The sequence below is a fragment of the Dromiciops gliroides genome, chromosome 1, assembly GCF_019393635.1.
Source record: "Dromiciops gliroides isolate mDroGli1 chromosome 1, mDroGli1.pri, whole genome shotgun sequence".
NCBI classification, from domain to species: Eukaryota; Metazoa; Chordata; class Mammalia; order Microbiotheria; family Microbiotheriidae; genus Dromiciops; species Dromiciops gliroides.
This window is the reverse complement of record NC_057861.1, coordinates 163406167-163432005: the sequence shown is the minus strand read 5'-3', so window position 1 is coordinate 163432005 and position 25839 is coordinate 163406167. Positions and strand designations below refer to the sequence as shown.

General features: G+C 37.6%; 1 protein-coding gene and 1 pseudogene across 3 annotated transcripts in view; one reads left to right on the top strand and one right to left on the bottom strand.

The window, feature by feature from the left end:
* The window catches only part of ECI2 (enoyl-CoA delta isomerase 2), a 43224-nt gene extending 18086 nt beyond the window's left edge, over positions 1-25138 (top strand). For all 3 annotated transcript variants that reach the window (XM_043977808.1, XM_043977807.1, XM_043977806.1), the window contains exons 5-10: positions 1485-1554; positions 7271-7373; positions 10612-10732; positions 20351-20440; positions 21358-21501; positions 24452-25138. In XM_043977808.1, coding sequence (XP_043833743.1) covers positions 1485-1554; positions 7271-7373; positions 10612-10732; positions 20351-20440; positions 21358-21501; positions 24452-24607 — 684 coding nt within the window. In that variant the 3' untranslated portion in view covers positions 24608-25138. The remainder of the gene's footprint in view (positions 1-1484; positions 1555-7270; positions 7374-10611; positions 10733-20350; positions 20441-21357; positions 21502-24451) is intronic.
* On the bottom strand, positions 16106-16662 carry LOC122735924 (annotated as a pseudogene).
* Positions 25139-25839: the final 701 nt, after the last annotated feature.

The window sequence follows — 25839 nt, the reverse complement described above, 5'->3', positions numbered from 1 at the left end:
CTTCTACTGATAAAGGTTGCAACCAAACTTTAACTTGATTGATAACTGCTAGAAAGGTATCTTGGGTGCAGTAACTAGCCCAGGGTCCCCCAGGTAGTATCTGAACTCAAGTCTTCCTGACCCCAGGCTCACCACTCTATCCACTCTACCTCACTGCCTCTGCATCGTTGAATTGTCTACCCCCAATTTAAAAAAAAAAAAACATTGAGCTTGTCATCAGTGCTACACACTAGGATGAGACATGGTTGCAAACCTTGTCCATTGGAGTCATATTCTACATTATAGTGAACACATAATGCACAAGGTCTGGATAAAGTCAGATGTGTATCATTTACCTAAACTTCTTGATTTTCAATATGTTATCTGTTTTCCCTGATACTGCTGTGTGTAACCCCACCAGTCCTTCTTATTTCCCCATCCCATGGAACAGTGGTGTCAAACTTAAACAGAAGGGGCAGCTAGGTGGCGCAGTAGACAGAGTGCTGGCCCTGGACTCAGGAAGACCTGAGTTCAAATCCAGCCTCAGACACTTGACACTTACTAGTTGTGTGACCCTGGACAAGTCACACAATCGCCTCACCAAAACAAAAAAAAACAAAAAAAAACCCTAACAAACTTAAACAGAAACAGGGACTACTAAATCGTACATAAAAATCCCGCAGATCACACATTGACTTGGAAAACCATGGATTAACATTTTCTACATTCTGTTTATTTTTATTTATTTTGTTAAATATTTTCCAATTACATTTTAATCTGACCTGGGCCACGCTTGGAAGTTATCAAGGCCGCAGGTTACCTCTGCCATGGAACACATTTTGATCTTTGACCACATATTATATATCACTTAGGTTGTTTATGAGAGATAGCATGGCACAGTGAAAAGAGAACTGAACTTCGAAGTACAGGATTTTTAAGGTTACTTCATATCAGTGTGACCCTGGAAAACACCTAGGTTTTAGGCTCCTCCTCAGTAAAATGGGGGGATTGGATGAGATGGTTTCTGAGGTCCCTTTTTTTTAGCCCTTGGGGCCTCTTCAGTATCTATACCCTGAGTTATTTGTCTGTCAAATTAGATATCAACATTAGTGATATCAGTAAAGTAGGATGTTGCTGTTGAGTCATTTCAATCATATCTTGACTCTTTGCGACCACTGGAGTGGTTTCCATTTTCTTCTCCAGCTCATTTTAAAGATGAAAAACTGAGGCAAATAGGGTTAAGTGACTTGCCCAGAGTCACACAGCTGGTTAATGTCTCAGGCCATATTTGAAATCAAGGGCCAGAACTCTTATCTACTGTGCTAGCTAGTTGCTAAACTAAGATAGTTTATTTAATCCCCCCAGGGGTAGAAACCAACTTTTTTTTATGTGTGAGACATGTTGCCTCACCAGCATGGCTAACAGATAGGCTTTTAATAAAGCCATTGCTTGATGATTTCTCTTCTCAAGGCTAATTCTTCCCTTCTGTCTTCCCATTCCTATAGATGTATGATGAAATTATGCTAGTCCTCGAAGCTGCAGGCAAGGATGATTCGCTCCTAACTGTTTTCACAGGTATTATTCTGTTTTGTGGGATATCTTACTCCTCTGTTTCGGTAGATCTCTGGTCTGGGTGGGAAGTTGGATTTCCTGACTTTGAGGGTCCTTTCCAACTATAAGATTCTGTGATTCTCATCCACTGATGATGCTAGGAAAATGCTTTTCTTTCCACAGATAGTTTTGATATTCTCTATATTTTGACTTTCAGACTTGATCAGTTTTAGTGTATATACGTGAAAAATGAAAACAAGACTGTTTCCTCCTCACTAAGAAATCAGTGTCCCATAAGCCAAGATAATGGGCCTCTTGACCATTTCTCTGCTTCATTCTTCCATCTGTGAAGTGAAAGTGCAGGTGATGGGCCCTACCTAGGTTTGAGAATATGTGGAAAGCCTGACCAATTTTTAAAATTCTTTAAGCCATTCACCTTCATTTTCCCACCCTTTGTCAGATAGGAATTCTTCCTAAAGTCTACTGACATAATGATGAGGCATTTAGTTATATATAGATTCAGTAATTTAGAAGGTAAAACTCCCTTAGCATCAGTGCCTTGGATGGAATTTTCAATTTTTTCTTAGTTCTATTGGTTGGGTCTTGAGACCAGGTTGATTTCCTTAAGATTCTGTGGATCTTCCTATTAATTATTTTAATATCTTATTAGGATACTCTTCTTCAGGATATAGTGTATTGAACTGCCTAATTGCAGAAATAATTGTACACATAGATATTAGTGATAGCATCACCATTGCTCTTATCTATTTTATTCAGTAATAACTCCTCATATTTATATGGCCATTCAAGGTTATTGAGCGCTTTCCTCACCACTAGTACTGTTCCTACTTTACAGATGAGAAATTTGAACCTCAGGAAGATTAAGGAACTGCTCCAGGGTGGCACAGTAAATTTCATCAATCAGTATTTGCACCCTGGTCTTCACACTTCCTTAATACATCATGTCATAGTAGACAACTTCATGAGTTTCTGTTGCCAAAAGAAAGTTAATTCCAATATGCCAATGATTAGAGGATTTTGAAAAATCCTTTAAAATGCCTATTTTTTCAGGGACTGAGAGAAAAGCTCAGACTTTGAAGATTTAGATCATCTACTACACTTGTTAATAAAATAAGGATGGAGTGTCTACTTTGTTGAATAGACCATGCTGGATGCCAAAGGAAATAAAAAGGGAATGAGGTCCCTCCTTCCCCCCAAAGAGGCTTACAGTTTAGTAGGGGAGATCAGACATAGAGATAACATAACACACTATTTATATTATGTATATACATACTATACTAACCTAACTAAATACACTATTTAATAAGTACAATAAAAGTGGCTCTCTGGGAAAAGGAGGGCAAGGGATAGAAATGTAGTTGAGGTAGAAGCAATGATACCAATAAAAATGTATTCCAAAATAGAATGTGTAGATATCAGACAAGCTAGAGATCTCTGTTTTGAGCCAGGCCTTGAGAGATGGGCAAGATTAAACATGAGGAGCCCTGGGAAAGCAGCCCATGCCAAACAGAAGAAGAGTAGAAGAAAAGTACAAGAATGCCCAGGGCTTGTTTAGGGCACAACTGGCTTATTGGGTGTACCGAGCAGAGACAGTATTGGGAAATAAGGCTAGAAAGTGAAGTCACAAAATATGTTGTGTATGACTGCATATATATAACCTATATCAAATTGCTTACCTTCTAAATGAAGGAGGCAGGTAAGGGAGAAAGAGAATTTGGAACCCTGTGCACAAGGAGCAAGCCCAGTGTGGTGAGGAATCCAAAAGCCACAGAGGCCTCAGAACAGAAAGCCAGTGACCTGGCCCCTATCCCCCAGCACAAGAAGCTTGCAACAGTGACCGCTGTGCTCCAGGAGCTGATGCCAACTTTATAAGTTTAAAAATATACTACAATATGAGTAAGAAACAAAAAAGGACCCTTACCACTGACAGCTCCTATGGTGAAAGGAAAGACTAAAACACAAACTCAGATGAGTTTGTCAAAATGCCTACAAGTGAAGCCTCAAGTGGGAAGACGATCTTGCCTCAAGACCAAAAAGTCTTCTTGGAAGAGCTCAAAAAGGCTTTTAAAAATCAAATGAGAGACTCTGGGCAAGTTACTTAACCCTCATTGCCCTGCAAAAAAAAAAAAAAAATCAAATGAGAGAGGTAGAAGAAAAAATGGGAAAAGAATGAGAGTTATGCTGGGAAAAGAAGCACAAAAATTGACTGAAGAAAACAATTACTTTAAAAATACAGTTGACCCGGCGGTTAGGTGGCGCAGTGGATAAAGCACTGGCCCTGGAGTCAGGAGGACCTGAGTTCAAATCTGGCCTCCGACACTTAACACTTACTAGCTGTGTGACCCTGGGAAAGTCACTTAACCCCAATTGCCTCACTTAAAAAAAAAAATACAGTTGACCAAATGGGAGAGGGAAAAAATGGCCAAATGGAAAAGGAGGTGCAAAAGCTTACTGAGCGAGGCAAAGCACTGGCCCTGATTCAGGAGGACCTGAGTTAAAATCTGATTTCAGACATTTGACACTTAATAGCTGTGTGACCCTGGGCAAGTCACTTAATCCCTATTGCCCCACAAACAAAACAAAACAAAACAAAAACCTAAATAAATAAATAAAAGCTTGCCAAGGAAAATAAAGTCTTAAAAATTAAAATTGGGCAGATGGAAGCTAATGACTCCATGAGACACCAAGAATCTGTCAAGTAGAATCAAAAGACTGAAAAAAATAGAAGAAAATGTGAAATATTTATAAAAATACAGATTGCCCAGATTAAATGAAGAGGAAATAAAATCTTTAAATAAGCCCATTTTAGAAAAAGAAGTTGAACAAGCCATCAATGGACTCCCTAAAAAAAAATCTCCAGGGCCAGATGGATTTACAAGTGAATTCTACCAAACATTTAAAGAAAAATTAATTCCAATACTATACAAACTACTTGGAAAAATATGTGAAGGAGTTCTACCAAATTTCTTTTATGACACAAATATGGTGTTGATACCTAAATCAGGCAGAGCCAAAACAGAGAAAGAAAATTACAGACCAAGTTCCCTAAATGAATATCGATGCAAAAATCTTAAATAAAACATTAGCAAGGAGATTATTATAGCAGTTCATCACCAGGATAATACACTATGACCAGGTAGAATTTATGACCAGGAATGCCAGGCTGGTTCAATATTAGGAAAACTCAATATAATCAACCACATCAATAACAAAACTAACCAAAATCATATGATTATCTCAATAGATGTAGAGAAAGCATTTGACAAAATACAACACCCATTCCTATTAAAAAGACTAGAGAGCATAGGAAAAGGTGGAGCTTTCCTTAAAATAATAAGCAGTATCTACCTAAAACCATCAGCAAACATTATATGTAATGGGGGTAAGTTAGAGACATTCCCAATAAGATCAGGAGTGAAACAGGGATGTCCATTATCACCTCTGTTATTTAATATTGTACTAGAAATGTTAGCATTAACAATAAGAGGAGAAAAAGGAACTAGAATAGGCAAGGAGGAAACAAAACTTTCACCCTTTGCAGATGAAATGATGGTATACTTATAGAATCCTAAAGAACCAACTAAAAAACTACTTGAAACAATTAACAACTTTAGCAAAGTTGCAAGATATAAAATAAACCCACATAAATCATCAGCATTTCTATACATGACCAACAAACCTCAGCAGCAAGAGATAGAAAGAGAAATTCCATTTAAAGTGACTGTAGACAGTATAAAATATTTGGGAGTCTACCTGCCAAGACAAACCCAGGAACTCTATGTACACAATTACAAAACACTTCTCACACAAATAAAATCAGATCTAAATAATTTGAAAGATATCAATTGCTTATGGATAGGCCAAGCTAATATAATAGAAATGACAATTCTACCTAAATTAATTTACTTATTCAGTGCCATGCCAATCAGACTACCTAAAAATTATTTTATAAAGTTAGAAAAACTACTAACAAAATTCATCTGAAGACCAAAAGTCAAGAATATCAAGAGAAATAATGAAAAAAATGCACAGGAAGGTAGGCTAGCTGTACCAAATTTGAAGCTATAATATAAAGCGGCAGTCATCAAGACTATTTGGTACTGATTAAGAAGTAGAGTGGTGGATAAACAGAATGGGTTAAGCACAGGAGACAAAGTAGTAAATGACTATAGTAGTGTACTGTTTGACAAACCCAAAGACTCCAGCTTCTGGGATAGGAACTCAATATTTGAAAAAAAACTGCTGGGAAAACTGGAAGATAGTATTGCAGAAACTAGGCATAGACCAACATCTTACACTGTATACCAAAATAAGGTCAAAATGGGTACATGATTTAGGATGATACCATAGGTAAATTAGGAGAGGAAGGAGTAGTTTACCTTTCAGATCTATGGAGAGGAAAACAATTTATGCCCAAACAAGAGATAGAAAATATTATGAAATGCAAAATGGATGATTTTGATTACATTAAATTAAAAAGGTTTTGTACAAACAGAAGCAATGCATCCAAAATTAGAAGGGAGGCAGAAAGCTGGGAAACAATTTTTGAGGCCGGTATTTCTGATAAAGGCCTCATTTCTAAAATATATAGGGAACTAAATCAAATTTGTAAGAATGCAACTCATTCCCCAATTGAGAAATGGTCAAAGGATATAAACAGGCAGTTTTCAGATGAAGAAATCAAATCTATCTATTGCCATATGAAAAAAAAATGCTCTAAATCACTATTGATTAGAGAAATATAAAATAAAACAACTCTGAGGTACCACGTGACACCTATCAGATTGGCTAATATGACAAAAAAGGAAAATAATAAATATTGGAGAAACAGTGGAAAAATTGGAACACTGATGCATTGTTGGTAGAGCTGTGAACTTATCCAGCCATTCTGGAGAGCAGTTTGGAACTATGCCCAAAGAGCTATAAAGCTGTGCATACCCTTTGACCCAGCAATACCACTACTAGGTCTGTATCCCAAAGAGATCATAGAAGAGGGAAAAGGACCCGCATGTACAAAAATATTTCTAGCAGCTCTCTTTGTGGTGGCAAAGAACTGGAAATCAGGAGAATGCCCATCAATTGGGGAATGGCTAAACAAGCTGTGGAATATGAATGTAATGGGATACTATTGTGCTGTAAGAAACGATGAGCAGGAGGAGTTCAGAGAAACCTGGAAGGACTTGCATGAACTGATGCTGAGTGAGATGAGCAGAACAAGGAGAACATTGTACACAGAAACAGCAACATTTTGTGATGAACAACTGTAATAGACTTGGCTCTTCTTAACAGTGCAATGATCCAAAACAATTTCAAAGAACTCAGGATAGAAAATGTTCTCCACATCCAGAAAAAAGAACCGTGGATTCTGAATGCAGATTGAACCTCACAGTTTCTACCTTTGGCTGCTTTTTTTCGTTTTTTGAGGTTTTTCCTTTGCGTTCTGATTCTTCTTTCACAGTATGACTAATGCAGAAATACGTTTGATGTGATTGTACACATATAACCTATATCAGATTGCTTTCCGTCTTGGGGAGGGGGGAAGGAAGGGAGGGTGGGAGAAAAATTTAGAACTAAAAAATCCTGTGAAAACAAATGTTCAAAACTATCTTTACATTTAACTGGAAATAATAAAATACTTTTATGATTAAAACCCACAAAATCTGGTGCATTTTTCCTTCTGAAATTCTTTTATGGTGATGTTGATTTTGGTTTGTTTTAGGAAATGGTGATTGTTACTCCAGTGGGAATGACTTAAGTCAAGCTATGAATATTCTATCAGATGAGCTTGAAAAGATAATTAAAGAAAGTACTGTGAAACTGAGGTAGGAATGGCAGTTACCTGGTTCTAAAAAACCTTTCATTGTTCATCAGAATTATACTTTTATGTGCAGAAGTGAAAAAGGGTTTCCTATGTCTATTAAGAAGATTTAGCAAGGAAGAAAACATAGTTCTTTATTTTTAATTACATTTTTATCTTGTTGAACATTTTCTAATTACATTTTTTTAAACTTTTAACATTCATTTTTTAAAATTTTGAGTTCCAGATTCTCTCTCTCCCTCTTGTTCCTCCTCCATCCATGGAGAAGGCAACCAATATGATATCAGTTATACATGTGAAGTCATATAAAACATATTTCCCTATTAGCCAAGTTGTAAACACACACACACACACACACACACAAGCAAGAAAAATAAAGTTTAAAAAATAAAACATAGGGGGCAGCTAGGTGGCGCAGTGGATGGAGAACCGGCTCTGGATTCAGGAGGGCCTGAGTTCAAGTTCAGCCTCAGACACTTAACACTTACTAGCTGTGTGACCCTGGGCAAGTCACTTAACCCCAGCTGCCTCACCAAAAAATAATAAAAAATTAAAAAAAATAAAACATAGTTCTTTAAACTACTCCCATCTGTTATTTGATGTGTAGCAAGTAAAACTATTTTTGGTCACCCCATTTCTGTCCCAAGTGTAGGGAAAATTAGCTGGAGTTTAATCATATATTTGTTACTTAGAAAATTAGAGGCTACTGTACCAGTTTGGGGTCATTATGCATTTATTAAAGTATATTAAATATTAGTAAAGAGAGCGCACATGGCTCTGAAAGATGGGAAAGCCTAACAAGAAAGAGAAGAGAGAAAAAATAGAAAATGGGGAACCCTAGTGGGCTGGGTCTGCTCTCACCAAGTTCCCTGGCCAAAGAGAAATAACTCAGCTCTCTGAGGGAAGAGGCAGAGCCCGCCCTCACACACAGCTTAAAGCTAATTGGCTAGCATCATTCAAATCTATTGGTTCACTGGATTTGAGGGTGGTTTGAAGCAGTCATGCTGATGTCAGAGCCAAGAGGACAGATCCTCTGACTGGAACAAGGCTTTCAGGTGGGTGTGGTTTTGAATGAGGTAACTTCCTGACTCTCAGCTGGCCTTAAGAAATGTCAGGCCAGGTTCTTTCAATGGGGCCCTCCGGGAGTCCCAAAACCCCATTATTTCCTCAAAGATGTTCCTACTTTTTGCAATTTGTTAAGTATAACTGATACTTCTGTCCATTAAAATTTGATTAAGAATCAGTTGACAAGGGGCAGCTAGGTGGCGCAGTGGATAGAGCACCGGCCCTGGAGTCAGGAGTACCTGAGTTCAAATCCAGCCTCAGACATTTGACACTTACTAGCTGTGTGACCCTGGGCAAGTCACTTGACCCCAATTGCCTCATTTAAAAAAAAAAAAAAGAATCAGTTGACAGCTCTTATTAGCAATACTACGATCCAAGACAATACCAAAAAACTCATGATGAATAATACCCTCCACATTCAGAAAAAGAATTATGAAGTCTGTATGCAGATTGAAGCATACTGTTTTCACTTTTATTGTTGTTTTTTTTGTTTCTTCTTTCTTGTGTTTTTTTTTTCCTTTTGTTCTGATTCTTCTCTCACAACATGACTAATGTGCAAATATATTTAACATGATTTTAACAACTAACTGTAACAATTGGAATGATGCCACCTGCTGGAGACTTACTATAGCAAAGCTCTACCATGAGGAGAAGGCGTCTGAAGGCAAGACATCTGGGTCTTTGGCATCAGGAAGTGATGTTTGCTTATGGGAGGAAGAAGGGGCGAGGCTGGCTCTCTCGCTCTTTTTCGTCAGGACTCTGGTGGAGAAGGGAGCTAGAAATGCACTCTCCCTTTAATAGATAGATGAATCTAGGCCTTTCTCTTTCTCTTCACCAAATTCTTATTCTCCTTAATAAATGCTTAAAAGTCTAACTCTTGCTAAAGCTTATAATTTATTGGCAATCACTCATTAGATATTTTAGACAGACTAGCTAGAATTTTAGCCCTCTACATAACCTATATCAAATTGCTTGCTGGCTTCAGGAGGAGAGAGGGAAGAGAGGGAGAAAAATTTAGAACTCAAAATCTTTCAAAAATGAATGTTGAAAACTATCTTTACATGTAATAGGAATAACATAAAATACCATTTTTAAAAAAGAACCAGTCAGGGCAGCTAGGTGGCGCAGTGGATAGAGCACTGGCCCTGGAGTCAGGAGGACCTGAGTTCAAATCTGGCCTCAGACACTTAACACTTACTAGCTGTGTGACCCTGGGCAAGTCACTTAACCCCAATTGCCTCACTTTAAAAAAAAAAAAGATCCAGTTGACATATGGAATGTTTCTACTTCTTGAGTTAATGGGCAACAGATTTTAGCAAATACTCAACCTAGCTAATGACTAGAACCACTTCTTCCAATGATCAATTCTTCTGGATAGGACCTATCTTATTTTCATAAAAGTTTTTAATAATCTTTAATAATAGTATTAATATTAATAACAGTATCATAATGGTACTACTGCAACTAGTAATCTTATCTTTTAATAATAGCTTTTGATAATATTTTTTCTTTGAACATTTCAATAGAGAAGGGGGAGGCTTGTATGTTCCTTCCAGGGTTTCAATTTCCACTGCTAAGACACCATAGCATGATACCTACAAGACCCATACTTAGGGGCAGCTAGGTGGCACAGTGGATAAAGCACCGGCCCTGGATTCAGGAGGACCTGAGTTCAAATCCAGCCTCAGACACTTGACACTTACTAGCTGTGTTAACCCTCATTGCCACACACACACACACACACACACACACACACACACACACACACACACACACAAAGACCCATACTTATCTGAAAGGTCACTGCCTCCTTACAGATCACTGCATCAGTACTACTGTTCACATTAAAATGTTGGAATCTTGAAATTTGTGGAATGCACGCACGCACGTAATTTTTTAAAAGCCCTGTGTTAGAACCTTAAAGGAAGACCTAATCGAGATTTACAACATCAGATATGTCAGACCCTCTCCTGTCTAAAATTAATGTGATGGGATACAAAAGAATGTTTAAAACCAATGTAAAGATACAGGCCATTGTATTGGACACTCTTCATCTGGTCACAGGGATCCATTAACTCAGGCTTAAAAATATTTTTCCTATGTTATATAGCTTCATCATTGATGTACTGGGGGGGAAATGTAGAATATTATGTCCATTGTTTTTCTTTGTCTTTTAGGAAATTTGTTGATCATTTTATAGATTTCCCCAAGCCCCTAGTTGCAGTGGTAAATGGCCCAGCTGTAGGAATCTCAGTTACACTTCTTGGGTTGTTTGATATTGTATATGCAACTGACAGGGTAAGTTATCTTTTCATTTCTCTTTTTAAATTATCAGCATCATTAATATAATTCTTTGCAGCAATGGCATGGTCACCGAATGAATTGCACAGAATTTTGGTAGCTACATTTAGATTTCCAAAGTCTAAGTCCAATTGTAATAAGAATGACTTTTTGGGGGGCAGCTAGGTGGCACAGTGGATAGAGCACTGGCCCTGGATTCAGGAGGACCTGTGTTCAAATCCAGACTTAGACACTTGACACTTACTAGCTGTGTGACCCTGGGCAAGTCACTTAACCCTCATTGCCCCTCACAAAAAACAAACAAAAAAACAGAATGACTTTTTATTTGGAAGAGGGGTGATTCCTCCCCACACTTTTTTTCCCCTGAAAAATCAGCTGAATTGTTCTTAGTGAGGCATGGTTGTCTTTTTGGGTATTTTTGTTTTTTAGTGAGGCAATTGGGGTTAAGTGACTTGCCTAGAGTCACACAGCTAGTAAGTGTTAAGTGTCTGAGGCTGGATTTGAATTCAGGTACTCCTGACTCCAGGGCCGGTGTTCTATCCACTGCGCCATCTAGCTGCCCCCATGCTTGCCAATATATTAGGCAGCCTATTCATTCTTCTGTTCTAAGATTGCTTTATAAAAATGTTGCTAAATGATTATGTCAGATTGTCATTAAAAAATCATTAATGTGGATAGAGCACTGGCCCTGGAGTCAGGAGGACCTGAGTTCAAATCTGGCCTCAGACACTTAACACTTACTAGCTGTGTGACCCTGGGCAAGTCACTTAACCCCAATTGCCTCACAAAAAAATAATTATTAATGAATGAAAAAATAATCATTTTGTAATCTACTTCTCCCAAGTACACAAATCTTAGAACCATAAGTTATCCATGCTATAATCAACTTTAAAGGTTATATAATCGAATCAAATGAAATAAGAGGAAATAGGCATTGGAACAAGCATTTACACAACACCTACTATGTGCCAAACATTGTGCTAAATATTTTTAATTTTTTAATAATTTTTTAATATTTTAATTTTTAATAATTTAACTCGCAGTTGATTCTCATAATGACCCTATGCAATAGGCAAGACATATATTATTTATTTATTCATGACTGGTATTCATATTGTACCTACTATGTGCCAGACGCTTGCTATTCCTCACAACAATGAAGTAGATGCAATTGTTATTCTCATTTTACAGTTGAGGAAACTAAAACAGAGATAAAGTGACTTACCCAAGGTAACACAGCTAATGTCTATCACCAGATTTGGATTTGGGTTTTCCTGACTCTAAGCCCAACACTTTATCCACTGCATCACTAGCTGTCTCTGATAATAGATGTAAAATGCTTTGCCGACCCTAAAACACTAAGTGCTAGATATATTCTTATTTTTAGCATATATAATAGAAACCCATCATTTTACTAAGTCCCAGAAACTGAGTCCCAGAAAGTTTAAGTGGCTTATTGAAACCCATACAGCCAGTGAAAGACTTTATTTTCTCCCAAATTTCACCTTTAATAAGAGGGTACTTTATTCCTAGATATGTTTAACCCAGCCTAGCATAGAGACCCTAGCTAATTTCATGGGCCTAGATCTATTTCACATGATAATAATCTCCTTCCCCAGTAATTTTTCCTCACATTTTTATGTGTTCCCAATTCAGCAGATGATCATGATCTACTGGTTATTTAGGAGATGTTTTGTTTTTCCTAAGGAATAGATTTCTTGTTCTGTGCTAATTATTCCATCTAGGGAAAGATAGTCATGTATCAAAACATTTAGTACCTGAGTGACTATGCCTGGTTATCTCATCACCAGAGTCTATTCAAACAGACCCTGGAGACCTCATTGTCAGAAATAATGCTTTAAGCAATCATTCCACAAGACTATTAAATGCTTACTCTGTGACCAGGCACCATGTACATTGAGGATATAAAGAAAAATTTTTGTTAATCCTAAAAATCAAAAGAGAGATTAATAAATTGAAAGTAAGAGAGTCATTGAACTAATAAATAAAACTAAGAGCTGGTTTTATTTTTTAAAAACCACAATAAAACAGATTAATCATTGGTTAATTTGATTTAAAAAAAAGAAAATGAAATTACCAGCATCAAAAATGAAAAAAATTAATTCACCACCAATGAAGAGGAAATTAAAGCAAGTATTAGGAGCTATTTTCCCCAATTATATGCCAATAAATCTAACAATCTAAGTAAAATGGATGAATATTTACAAAATATAAATTGCCCAGATTAACAGAACAGGAAATAGAATACTTAAATAACCCTGTCTTAGAAAAGGAAATTGAATAAGCTGTCAGTGAGCTCCCTAAGAAAAAATCTCCAGGACCAAATGGATTCACAAGTAAATTCTACCAAACAGTTAAAGAACAATCAATTCCAATAATATATAAACCATTTGGAAAAGTAGGCCAAAAAGTAATCCTATCAGATTTTTTTTACCGTACAAATATAGTGTTAATACCTAAGCCAGGAAGAGCAAAAACAAAGAAAGAAAACTATAGGTCAGTTTTCCTAATGAAGTTAAATAAAATACTAGCAAGGAGATTATGGCAGTATATCAAAGATCATATACTATGAGCATGTGGGATTTATAGCAGGAATTCAGGGCTGGTTCAATATTAGGAAAACCATCAGCATAATTAACCATGTCAAACAAAACCAAGAGAAATCATATGATTATCTCAGTAGATGCAGGAAAAGCTTTTCACCTAATACAACACTCATTCCTATTAACACTAGAAAGCATAGGAATAATACACAGTAGTAAACAACCATAGTAATCAAATATCCAAGATTTTGGCACAAGAACTCACTCTTTGACAAAAACTTCTGTGAAAACTAGAAAATTTGGCAGAATCTAGGTATAGACCAACATCTCACACCAAATACCAAGATAAGGTAAAAACAGGTACATGATTTAGATATAAAGGGTTACACCATAAGCAAATTAATTAATGGAGCATGGAATAGTTTACCTGTTAGATGTGTGGATAAGGGAAGAATTTATGACCAAATAAGAGACAGCATAATGGAATGTAAAATTAATCATCTTGATTACATTAAATTAGAAATTTTTCCCACAGACAAAAACAATGCAGCCAAGACTGGAAAGGAAGCAGAAAACAGTGGGAGAAGGGGGGAGAGAGGGGTGTTTTTTTTTAATAAGTATTTCTGATAAAGGCCTCATTTCTCAAATATATAGAGAACTGAGTCAAATTTATAATAATACAATCCATTGTCCAGTTGATAAATGGTCAAAGGATATGAACAGACAGTTTCAGAAGAAATCAAAACTATCTATAGTCTAATGCAAATTAAAACAATTCTGAGGTTCCAGGTCACCCCTATCAGATTGGTTAATTTGACAGAATAGGAAAATGAGAAATATTGGAGAGGATGTGGGAAAATTGGGACATGTTAGTAGAATTGTAAACTGACCCAACCATTCTGGAAAGCAATTTGGAACTATGCTCAAAGGGCTATAAAACTATGCATACTGTCACAATTAAAATCTACAAATAAAGGAAACAGGTTCAAAGTTCTGAGCGCAATGATCTATTTGCAAGGCTAGCAGTTGCCAACAAATCAGGTCACCTGCCTCCTCAGTTGTCAGAGACAAACACAGGGGTTTTACAGAGCTTCTTTTACAGTAGTAAAACAGGAGCTGGGGAATTACAGAACCTTGAAAAACTTGTTTTGAACATATTTTGATTGGATGAGACATTATACCTGACTTGTGATTAGGCTAGGTACGTCCTGTAATGGGGAGGCTCTAATTTGTCACTATTGCCAACATTTGGGGTGTAGGCATGTTGGGGTTAAAAGAGGGCATTTTGGAGGAGGGATAGTCACCAGACTATTTATCTTAATTCATCAAGATACCACATCAACCAGTCTCCATCAAGGAAGTTGGTGGTTGTTGTCCTTCCTTCTTAAAGAGGACCAAAATGACAGGTATGGTGTGTCCTAGTATGGCTGATCAGACCAATACAAGCTTAGAAAGCTCTACCACAGGTCAGGCACAAGTAGTTTGTATGAACATTTGGAGTGGTGATTCTTTAAATTTGCACATCTCTTTGTTTCTTTTTGAACTCCTTCAATTCTGCTTTGCTTATAGAGAACAGAGCTTTCTTTGATGCAGGTACACCATACTGGGTAGTCCCATCAAGGGAGTATTGTGCTAACTGAAATGTCCTGTTACTGTGGTAGGTGCAGTGAAAATGTTAGCTGACCACAGAGCTAAACACAGAGGGTAACTTAGATTTGAGAAATGAGGAAATGTTTATGTTAGCTTAACTCAGTTGCAGGGGCTTAGCTCTACAGAAATGAGGAACTTGGTCTCTGTCTATAGTGATTATATACTTTTTAATCTAAAAGGTGTTTGAATTAGACCTTACAAGCCAATATAAATCATCAGGATAGTCAATACTAACTCAATTAGCAATTATTTCTCTCAATACCCTTTGACGCTGCAATACCATGATTAGGTCTGTATCCCAAAAAAGGTTTTTAAAAATAAAGGGAAGGGGGCAGGTAGGTGGTGCAGTGGATAAAGCACCGGCCCTGGATCCAGGAGTTCCTGAATTCAAATCCAGCCTCAGACACTTGACACTTACTGGCTGTGTGACCCTGGGCAAGTCACTTAACCCCCATTGCCCTGCCAAAAAAAAAAAAATAAAGGGAAAAGACCTATGTGTACAAATATATTTATAGCATTTCTTTTTTGTGTTAGCAAAGAATTGGCAATTGAGGGGATGCCCATCAATTGGGGAATGACTAAACAAATTATGTTATGTGATTGTGATGGAATACTATTGTGCTATATGAAATGACAATCAAGATGGTTTCAGTAAAAACCTGAGACGATTTATATGAACTGATGAAAAGTGAAGTGAGCAGAACCAGTAGAACATTTTACACAGTAACAACTGTGAATGAATTAGCTATTCTCAGCAATATGTTGATCCAAGATAATTCCAAAGGACCCATGATGAAAAATGCTATATCCACCTCCAGAGAAAATAAATGATGGAGTCTGAATGCAAGATCAAGCATACTTTTTTCTTTATTTTTCATGTGTGTGTGTTGGGGAGGATCCTGTTTTATTTCACAATATGACCAATATGGAAATATGTTTTTCATGATTGCACATGTATATCCTAAATCAAATTGCTTGATTTCCCAAGGAGGGAGGAGGTAAAGGAAGGAGACAATTTGGAACTCAAAATTTAAAAAAATATATATTAAAAATTGTTTTTACAATTGGGAAAACAATCCCTGCCCTCATGGGTTTTACATTCTTTTTTTTTTTACTGAAAATTTTCTTTATTGTATCGTAGTAGTATGTGGGATAATGCACAATTCAGGTTTAGTGAGTTGCTGATGAATGGTCACGTGGCTATAAGTGTCAAGTATCTGAGGTAACATTTGAACTGAGGTCCTCCTGGACACCGTTTAGATGATTCCAATTTTGTTGGCAACATCCAAAGCGTCATAGTCTGGAGCCAGTCGGACATAGGCCTTCTTCCCTCCATCAGGCCTGATCAGTGTGCTGACCTTGGCCACATCAATGTCATACAGCTTGCTTAATCCGATGCTTGTTGGCCTTGGCATCCACAATGAAGACAAGGGTGTTGTCCTCTGTCTTTTTCACAGCAGACTCAGTGATCAAGGGAAACTTAATGATGGCATAGTGGTCAAGCTTGTTTCTCCTTGGAGCACTTTTCCAAGGGTACTTGGGCTGCCTTCAAAGTCTTAGAGTCTTGGGTCGACGGAAGGTGGGGGATGTTTGGATCTTCTTCTTTTTGTGGCTGTGCACACCCTTCAATACTGCCTTCTTGGCCTTCAAGGTCTTGGCCTTGGCTTCTGTCTTGGGGGGAACAACCGCTTCCTTCTTCGCCTTTGGTACCATCTTAAGGAAAAGGGGGTTTTACATTCTAATAGCACAAGCAAGATATACATAAATTGGTACATATAAGACAAGCACAGAGTAGATGTAAGGTGGTCTTAGGTAGGTGGGAAACACTGTGCTATGTGCTAGGAATACAAATATTTAAAAAAAAAATCCTGACCCCAGGGATCTTAGAAGGTGGGAAGGAGAGGGAGATAAGTAAACATAGGATAATCTGAGAATAATTGCTAGCATGTATGTGGGGTTTGCAAAGCACTTTACAAATATCATCTCATTTGATCCTTTGTGAGGTAGGTGCTATTATAATTCCCATCTCACAGATGAAGAAATGAGGTAGACAGAGGTTAAGTGACATACACCCAGGAGCCACACAACAAAATAAATACCCAGGCACTCCAAGTCCAGGACTTTATCTACTGTAACACCAAGCCACTAGATGAGAAAAGGAAAATCATTTAGATTTTGTAAGATTAGGAAAGACTTTCCCCTAGGAGAGAACACCTAAGCTGACTGGAAGGAAAGATCTCAGAGGTGAGGAGGCAGTGCATTCCTAGTACAGGGGACAGGTTATAAGGATACTGAGGTGGGATGTGAAAAGGCAGAGTTCTGAAGGCAAGAAGTTGAAAAATTTGACTGGAGCATGAATTGTATAAAAGAGAGTGGGACGAATTAAAGATAGCACCAGGTCATGGGACTTGACATTTCCTTTAGAATTAAAAAGAAGAGCTATATAAACACCTCTCCCTACACACACCCACAATTTTTACCATTTTTCATCTCTATTTTAGGATTCAGGATGAGAAAGAGGTGATTCTGTCAAAGGATTTTGCTCAACAGTATTGTAAACAAAGGCATTAAAGGGAATACCTGCACTGGTAGACATAAAAATAAAGAAAGCATCACTCCCTATTAAACAGGGCCCCAACTTAAGTTAGACCAGCCATCAGCTAATGACTAGCAAAGGAAAGGAAAGCATTTTGGACTGGGAATCCAGACTCGTGTACTCTACTGACTTAATACTTAATAAATACCTTCACACAGGGGGCAGCTAGGTGGCACAGTGGATAAAGCACCAGTCCTGGATTCAGGAGGATGTGAGTTCAAATCCAGCCTCAGGCACTTGACTGTGTGACCCTGGGCAAGTCACTTAACCCTCATTGCCCTGCAAAAAAAAAAAAATGATAAATGAATGAATGAATGCCTTCACCTTTCCAGGCCTCAGTTCCCTCATGTGTATATAGTGAAGGGGTTGGACTAGATGACCTCAAACAACCCTTCCAGCCCTGTAATTCTATGCAGTAGGAGTTACATATACAAACTGCAATTACATAGACAAGAAGCACCCCCTTTCCCAAGCTGAGGACCTTGCCTCTTATTTTATTGAAAAAATAGTCATTGTGCCAAGAGCTCCATCATCTCCTTTTCTCATCATCTCAAAACTTCTTGACATCATCCCCCACTCTCCCCTCCTTTAATCTCTGATAATGAGGCAACCCTTATCCTTGCCAAGGCCAAGCCCTTTACATATGCCCTTGATACCTTCCCCTCCTATCTTTTCCAACAGACTGTATCTTTAATCATCCCCTATCTTTTTTAATCTTTTTTTATGCAAAGCATATTTCAATATTAGCCATATTGAAGAAAAAAAAGAAAAAGAAAGTAAGTAAAAAAATAGTCATTCTGTGTTCAGCTCATCAGTTCTCTCTGCATTTTTCTGTTCTTTTTTTTTAATTATTTCATTAAATATTTCCCAATGTAAAAAATTTTAACATTCATTTTTTTTTATTCTGAATTCCAAATTCTCTCCTTCCCATTCTTCTCCCCCTTGTTGAGGATGCAAGTAATTTGTTATCAGGTATACCTGTGAAATCATGCAAAATATATTTCCAAATTAGCCATGTTGCAAAAGAAAACAGACAAATGCAAGAAAAATAAAGAAAATAAGAAAAATATGCTTCAGTCTGCATTTGGAATTCATCAGTTCTCTCCCTGGAGGTGAATGGCATTTTTTATCATGGGTCCTTTGGATTTATCATAGATCATTGTCTTGATTAGATAGAAAGAGAGACAGGATCAGAGGAAGAAAAATGGACGATTTTGATTACATAAAAAGCTTTTGCACAAATAAAGTCAATGCAGCCAAGATGAGAAGGAAAGCAGAAATTTTTACAGCAAGTTTCTCTGATAAAGGCCTCATTTCTTAATTATATAGGGAACTGATCCAAGTTTATAAAAATAAAAGCCATTCTCCAGCTGACAAATGGTCAAAGGATATGAAGAGACAGTTTTCAGAAGAAATCAAAGTTATCAATAGTCATATGAAAAACTTTTATAAATCAGTATTGATTAGAAAAATGCAAATTAAAACAACTCTGAGGTACCACCTCACACATATCAAATTAGCTAACATGACAACAAAGGAAAATGACAAATGCTGGAAAGGATGTGGAAAAACAGGTACACTAATGTACCACTGGTAGAGTTGTAAACTGGTCTAACCATTCTGAAGAACAATTTTGGAACTATGTCCAAAAGACTACAAAATTGTGTATAATCTTTGACCCAATAATAACACTATGTCTGTATCCCAAAGAGATTTTTTTTTAAAAGGAAAAGGACCTATATGTACAAAAATATTTATAGCAGCTCTTTTTGTGGCAGCAAAAAATTGGCAATTGAGGCAATCATCAATTTGGAAATGAGTGAGTAATTTGTGGTATGGGATTATTATGGAATACTATTGTGCTATAAGAAATGATGAGCTTGATGGTTTCAGGAAAATCTGGGAAGACTTATGAACTGATGCACAGTGAAATGAGCAGAACCAGGAGAACATTTTACACAGCAACAGCAATAATGTAATGATGATCATCTGTGAAAGACTTAGCTTCTCTAATCAAGACAATAAATTTTAAAAGTACCTTTGAAAAACATTGAGAGAAAAAAATCAGCCCATGTATCAAATCATAATCTAAATAAAAAGCTAAATGAAATCCAAGCATTCAGTTTAGACTATAATTATTGTAAATTAGTTCCCTTCCATCTAAAATTCATGAAGACTTTTATTCTTTGTGAAGCACAGAAAAAAAAAATTCAAGACCTGAGGAAAATCTAAGAATTTCCATGTCCATGTTTTAGGCATTTTTCAAGTTAACTAAAAATCATTAAAAACCAACTGGTTTAAAAAAAAACCCCAACAAAAACCAACTGGTTTTCATTTAAAAACCAAACTGGGCATGGTGGTGGCACACACCTAAAATCCCTGCTATTAGGAAAGCTGCAGCTGTTGATTCTCTTGAGTTCAGGAGTTCTGAGCTGTAATAGTGCTAAAGCTTATCAGGTGGCCATACTAAGTCTGGCACCAATGCTATTTAATCTCCCTTCTACCTCCCCAGGATGGGGTGGGGGCTCACCAGTCCACCTAAGGAGGCCCAACCAGCCCATGTCAAAAACAGAACAGGTTAAAAGGTTGGTGTCAGTCAGGAGTAGGAGCAAGCCCCATTGCATTTCCAGCCAGATCAAGATATGGAGACTTGATCCCCCCAAAATAAGGATGAATGGATGGATGGATGGATGGATGGATGGATGGATGGATGGATGGATGGATGGATGGATGGATGGATGGATGGATGGATGGATGAAACCAACTGAAAAGTCACAAGAAAAATGTTCTTGTTTGTTTTAACAGGCAACATTTCACACACCATTTATTCAACTAGGCCAGAGCCCAGAAGCATGTTCCTCTTATACCTTTCCAAAGATAATGGGTCCAGCCAAGGTAAAATCATTGAAATCTTGGTGGGTTGCATGGGGCGAATAAGGTCAATGTATTACATACCACCTTCTTTTAACATTTTACACCATATATTGTTTTGAAGAGTTATGCAGAACCAACACCTTGGGAATTTGGGCATTTGCGTATTAACCTATGGAAAGAATATGTTACCTAACCAGAAGAATGATTGGTTTGTGGGCAGGAATGATGGCCTGCTGAATTTGAGTTGAGCTTTTACATATCTGTTCCTCACAGTTAATCAGGGTCTGACTCTCTGCTCCATAGGCCAGATACACTCTGATCAACTAGGCTGACCCTAGGGGCAGAATTTCTAGGGTGTCAGGGAAAAAGCCATCTCTTGAGACAGTCCCACCATTAGAAGATACTGAGATATTGAAGAAAGGCAGTCCATGACAGAGTGGTGGTAAATAGGTTTTATTGAGGGAGTTTACTTACAAGGCTGGTCCTGGTGACAACCAGCCCTAGGCAGGAGTTATCCGGGAACAGAACAAAAGATGGCCCACGGTTACATGGGTAGTTATGTAAATCCTACAAGAGCAGTTACATAACAGAGCCATGTTACTGTTATATAACCATAATAACCAGATATAAAATATACTAAGGTGACATCCTTGCTTTCTCCACCCCCCTACACAGGGGGTGTCCCTTCTGTCAGGAGGGGCTCCTGGGAGTTAGCATTTTATAGGAGATCTTTTAGGGTAGAAACTAGGTCTTCAGTAAAGATCAAGCTCAGTATTTGTCCATGCTTACCTCTCACCCATCTCTCTCTTTCCAGAGAGGTATAGATTACACCAAGCAAATGTTCCAGTACCCACATCAGATAGATCAGCCCCAGACTACCAGATGCCTTATGTTTATTTCTTCAAGCTAATACTGTCCAACCTTCCTCTTAAATTTAGGCAGCTGAAATGCTTATTTTTGGAAAGAAGTTGACAGCCCGAGAAGCTTATGCTCAACGACTTGTTACCGAAGTTTTTCCAGATAGCACTTTTCAGAAAGAAGTTTGGACCAGGTTGAAGGCATACTCACAACTTCCTCCAAAGGTAAGTGTTCGTGTTTTCATATATATAGATCTTGGGAAATAACTTTTTGAAAAAAGAGGTAATTTGCCTTAAAGGAATGAGTAGGAAGAGGAAGACAGGACTTGGAATGTTATCATGGTTTCTAGATTTTTTATTTTAGAAATATTTATTTATATATATACCTTTGAAAGTCCTACCTTTAGTCATTCAAATACTGTGTTAAATCTTGAAGCCAATGACTTACAATATATATTTCAGAAAACTTAAAATCACAGTCTTATGATACTTAGAAGCTCTTCAGGTGAGAAAGACCTCAAGAAAAGACCAAGTTGACATTTGTTATTTTAGTGACCAGTAATGGAGAGGGAAAACTAAGGGAAGTAGTATTCATGGCACTTACTAGCCTTAATGCCCCACTTCTAAAGCCAGTTTTCATTTTTTTTAAATACTGATTTAAAATATTGATTAAATATTTAATGCTAGGTATAATTATTTTTCTAGAATAAAATAAAATCTCTTCAAAGGAAAGAAAGTCACATATCACATGGTTTTAGTTATTGTGAGCAGTAAAAAGTGGGCTTTACTTTGTAGTACATTGACTATGATTTTTATTCATTCATTTTGAAGGCCATTCAGTAATTTTAAAATTTTTATCTATTTTTTTCAGTGAAGAAAAAAAAATCTATTCTCTCTCTCACTTCCTCCATTGAAAAAACAAAAACAAACCCCTTAAGACAAATATACATAGTCAAATAAAACAAATTCCCCCATTATCCACACCCAGAAAAAAATAGATGTCTTTGTACACTGAGTCCATCACCTCTCCATCAGGATGTGAGTAACATGCTTCATCATTGTATCGATCAGAGTTTTTAAATCTTTCAAAGTTGGTTATTTTTCTTTCTTGTCTTGATAATTGTACAGACTTTCCTCCTGGTTTTGTTCAATTCCTCTCATCAGTTCATACAAGTCTCAGGTTTCTCTTAAGATTTTTCTCAGGGCAGCTAGGTGGTACAGTGGATAAAGCACCAGCCTTGGATTCAGGAGGACCTGAGTTCAAAGCCGGCCTCAGACACTTAACACTTATTAGCTGTGTGACCCTGGGCAAGTCACTTAACCCCCATTGCCTCTCAAAAAAAATATTTTTTTTTTCTCTTTTTTCTTATAGCGTAATAGTATTCAATTACATTCATGTACTTTACTCACTCATTCCCCATTGGATAGGCAGTCCCTTTGTTTCTAGTTATTTGCCACTAGCTGAAGTCTGAGTTTTAGAAAAAAATCCTTTTCCTTCCCTTCTCTATCTTAGCTTCTATTAAGCATACTCCAAATCAGCAAAATGGGGAAAATCATTTTTACCTTGAGTCATTTGCAAGGCAATATATAAACTCAAATTTTTCCATCAGCATAGTCCTGGGGTCTTAAAAAATCACTGAGGTGGAATACGTGTAAGTATATAAGCAGGAGCAAGAATGTGATACAGGGGCCTTTTTGGACTGTTCAGTCCCATTGATTTACATAGATGGAGTTAGGGGAAGGCCACAGAGATGATACATGGAGGCAAGAAGGCATACTCTATGAGAAAGTGAACAAGAGACAAATGGGCTGTGTTGGGTACAGTATCCTGGTGACTACACTCATAGGGTACGGTATCCTGCTCAGTATGCCACTTGTTGGGTACTGGCAGGGGCTCAGATATATACTTCCCACATACCTCCCCTATATCTTGTAGATAATAACTCGATACCAAAGAAAGCCATTGGCTGCTCCAGAGTTAAAGAAACAGGATTTATGTAAAGGAGACACTTAGAGGGGGTCAGTGTCTGGGATGGCTGGAGGATGTTATGTGAATTCCCGTCTCACTCCTCCCCAACCTTCCCTGATATTTATACATATAAGCATACCTGGCAGAAAGCCTCCTTTGTCCATGCAAGTGTGGATCAGAGGTATAGGGACACTTGCACAGGGGGGTTGATGATGAAAAGGTTGCGTGACTTCCCTGTGATGGCTAGCTCATACTGTATGCACCTTAAGTGCAGTCCAGAAGTCTCTTCCTAATTTGGATGTTTCATTCTGCATGTCTTGGATCCCACACTCCAACTCTACTTCCCTGGGAAACTATTGATAAGAAAGCCTTGGGGCGGCTAGGTGGCACAGTGGATAAAGCACCAGCCCTGGATTCAGGAGTACCTGAGTTCAAATCCGGCCTCAGACACTGGACACTTACTAGCTGTGTGACCCTGGGCAAGTCACTTAAGCCCCATTGCCCCGCAAAAAAAAAAAAAAAAGAAAGAAAGAAAGCCTCTAGGACTGTCAAGGACGAACTAACAATGTGGTAATGTACTTGAAAGATGCGCATGCTCACATACTTCCCCTTATGTAACAGGGTGAATGGGAAGTCATATTTTTCCCTTGTGAGACCCAGCCATGTAACTAAAGCCATGATACCCTACAGGCTGCCACTAGTGACTTCTAAGCAGATAATACAACTACCTAACATGACAACCTTGTGGATTTATTAACTGTACCACTTGCTTTGTTAATTTGGTAGCCAGATCACTTATTGTGCATCTATATAAGCCTGTATCTAAAGGTTTAATACGATAAAGTATTGGAGCATACAGTAGGGAAAAACCAAACAACTCTGAGATAGCACTTAAAACACACTGCCTTTTATTACAGTAATTTTATGTTTATATATACACACATATATACATGTATGTACACGTGTGCACATATGTGTGTATGTATGTGTGTATATACATGGAAAGCACATACACACACACACATTTATGATGTCTCTAATTAGATCACAAAGTCCTTATGAGCATAGACCATACCTGGTATTCGTTTGGGCCAGGACCTTACACATAATGGGTACTCAACAAGTAATCTTTTTCTTGAATGAATGAATGAGTGAAAGATGGGATAATCTTATATTTATCATACTTTTGCCTTCCATTTTCTTCAGGCTATGATGTCTTCAAAACAGTTACTTCGAAGTTTCGAAAAAGAGACACTGCACAAAGTTAATCTTGAAGAATGTACTTTACTTTATGAAAGATTCTTCTCTAATGAATGCCTAAATGCCATTGTAAACTTCGCCAATAAAAAGTCAAAACTCTGATTGTTTTGAAAATGAAGATCAAATATTTCTGAATCCATAATTAATTTCCTCTTGTTTAAGATACATGGACTAAACTCAGGTTGCCTTTTGCCATTATTAAACTATTGTTCTGATAACTATATTTCATGGTAGACCCAGATAATTGTGTTAAATGTTCTTTAGAGCTTCAGCAAAATTGTTTTCTGTAATTGCTTACATTTCTTATTTTTCGACATGAATTTATGGTACCAATAACACTGTAGCCTTGTGCCTGGAACATCAGCAGGAAAAGCAGACACTGCTCTACAAGCTGAAATCATATTCTCGTATATAATTAGAGCACCTTGTCGTCCCAGAGTAGTGACTGATTCAATAGGGCCAAATACTAACAGCTCTTCTGTAACTGATTTTTGATTCAGTGATGGTTTCATGCTTCTTTCCAGCCATCTAATATAAGAATAAAAAGAGAAAATTATGTTACCAAAAAACATTAACTTAACAATAGTTATTCACAGTGTAATAAAGAGAATAAAAGCAAAATGGACACTATGATCAATAGTTATCACCTTATTTATTACACAGGGCTCACCCTCCTGGTTGAATTTAGTATTGATATGAGTAAGGTACCTGAAAGATGCTGTTGCCTTCTGTCCAGCTACCTGTTTGCATTTACTACAGGATAAAGACTAGATGTATGAACACAACCTCTGGAAAGCATTCATAGTCAATTTTGGCACCTGAATGACAGAATCTCAAAACTTAAGGGGCCCTTAAGTTCTGATCCATTCCATAAATGAACAGGAATTGAGGGAGGTGAAGCCAAGGTGGCAAAGTAACAGGGATCAGTGCAGAAAATTGCCCCTCCCCACCAAATTCCTCCAAACAGATCTAGAAAATGTACCAGATCAAATCCTAATGGGGAAATTCAAGAAAAAGTCGTAATGAGTGATTTTTCCAGCATAGGGAAACAGAACTGTGGACACTCAGGACAGAAAGAGCCAGAGGCAGCTGTGAGAACTCCACCACACAGAGAGAGGCTGTGCACCAGGACGAAAGGAGGTCTCAGACATATACCAAGGTACTACAGGGTTCAAAAGCACATGCCAACTAGCAGTTTTGTCAGTCGTTACCCAGTTCTGGGTCACAAATCGAGAGCAGACCGTTTAAGGGGCCCTGCACCCTGGACTGGCATGCTGTGATATGGAGCTGGCTCTAGGCTGAGAGGAACAAGTCCAGAAGCAAACAGCTGCAGT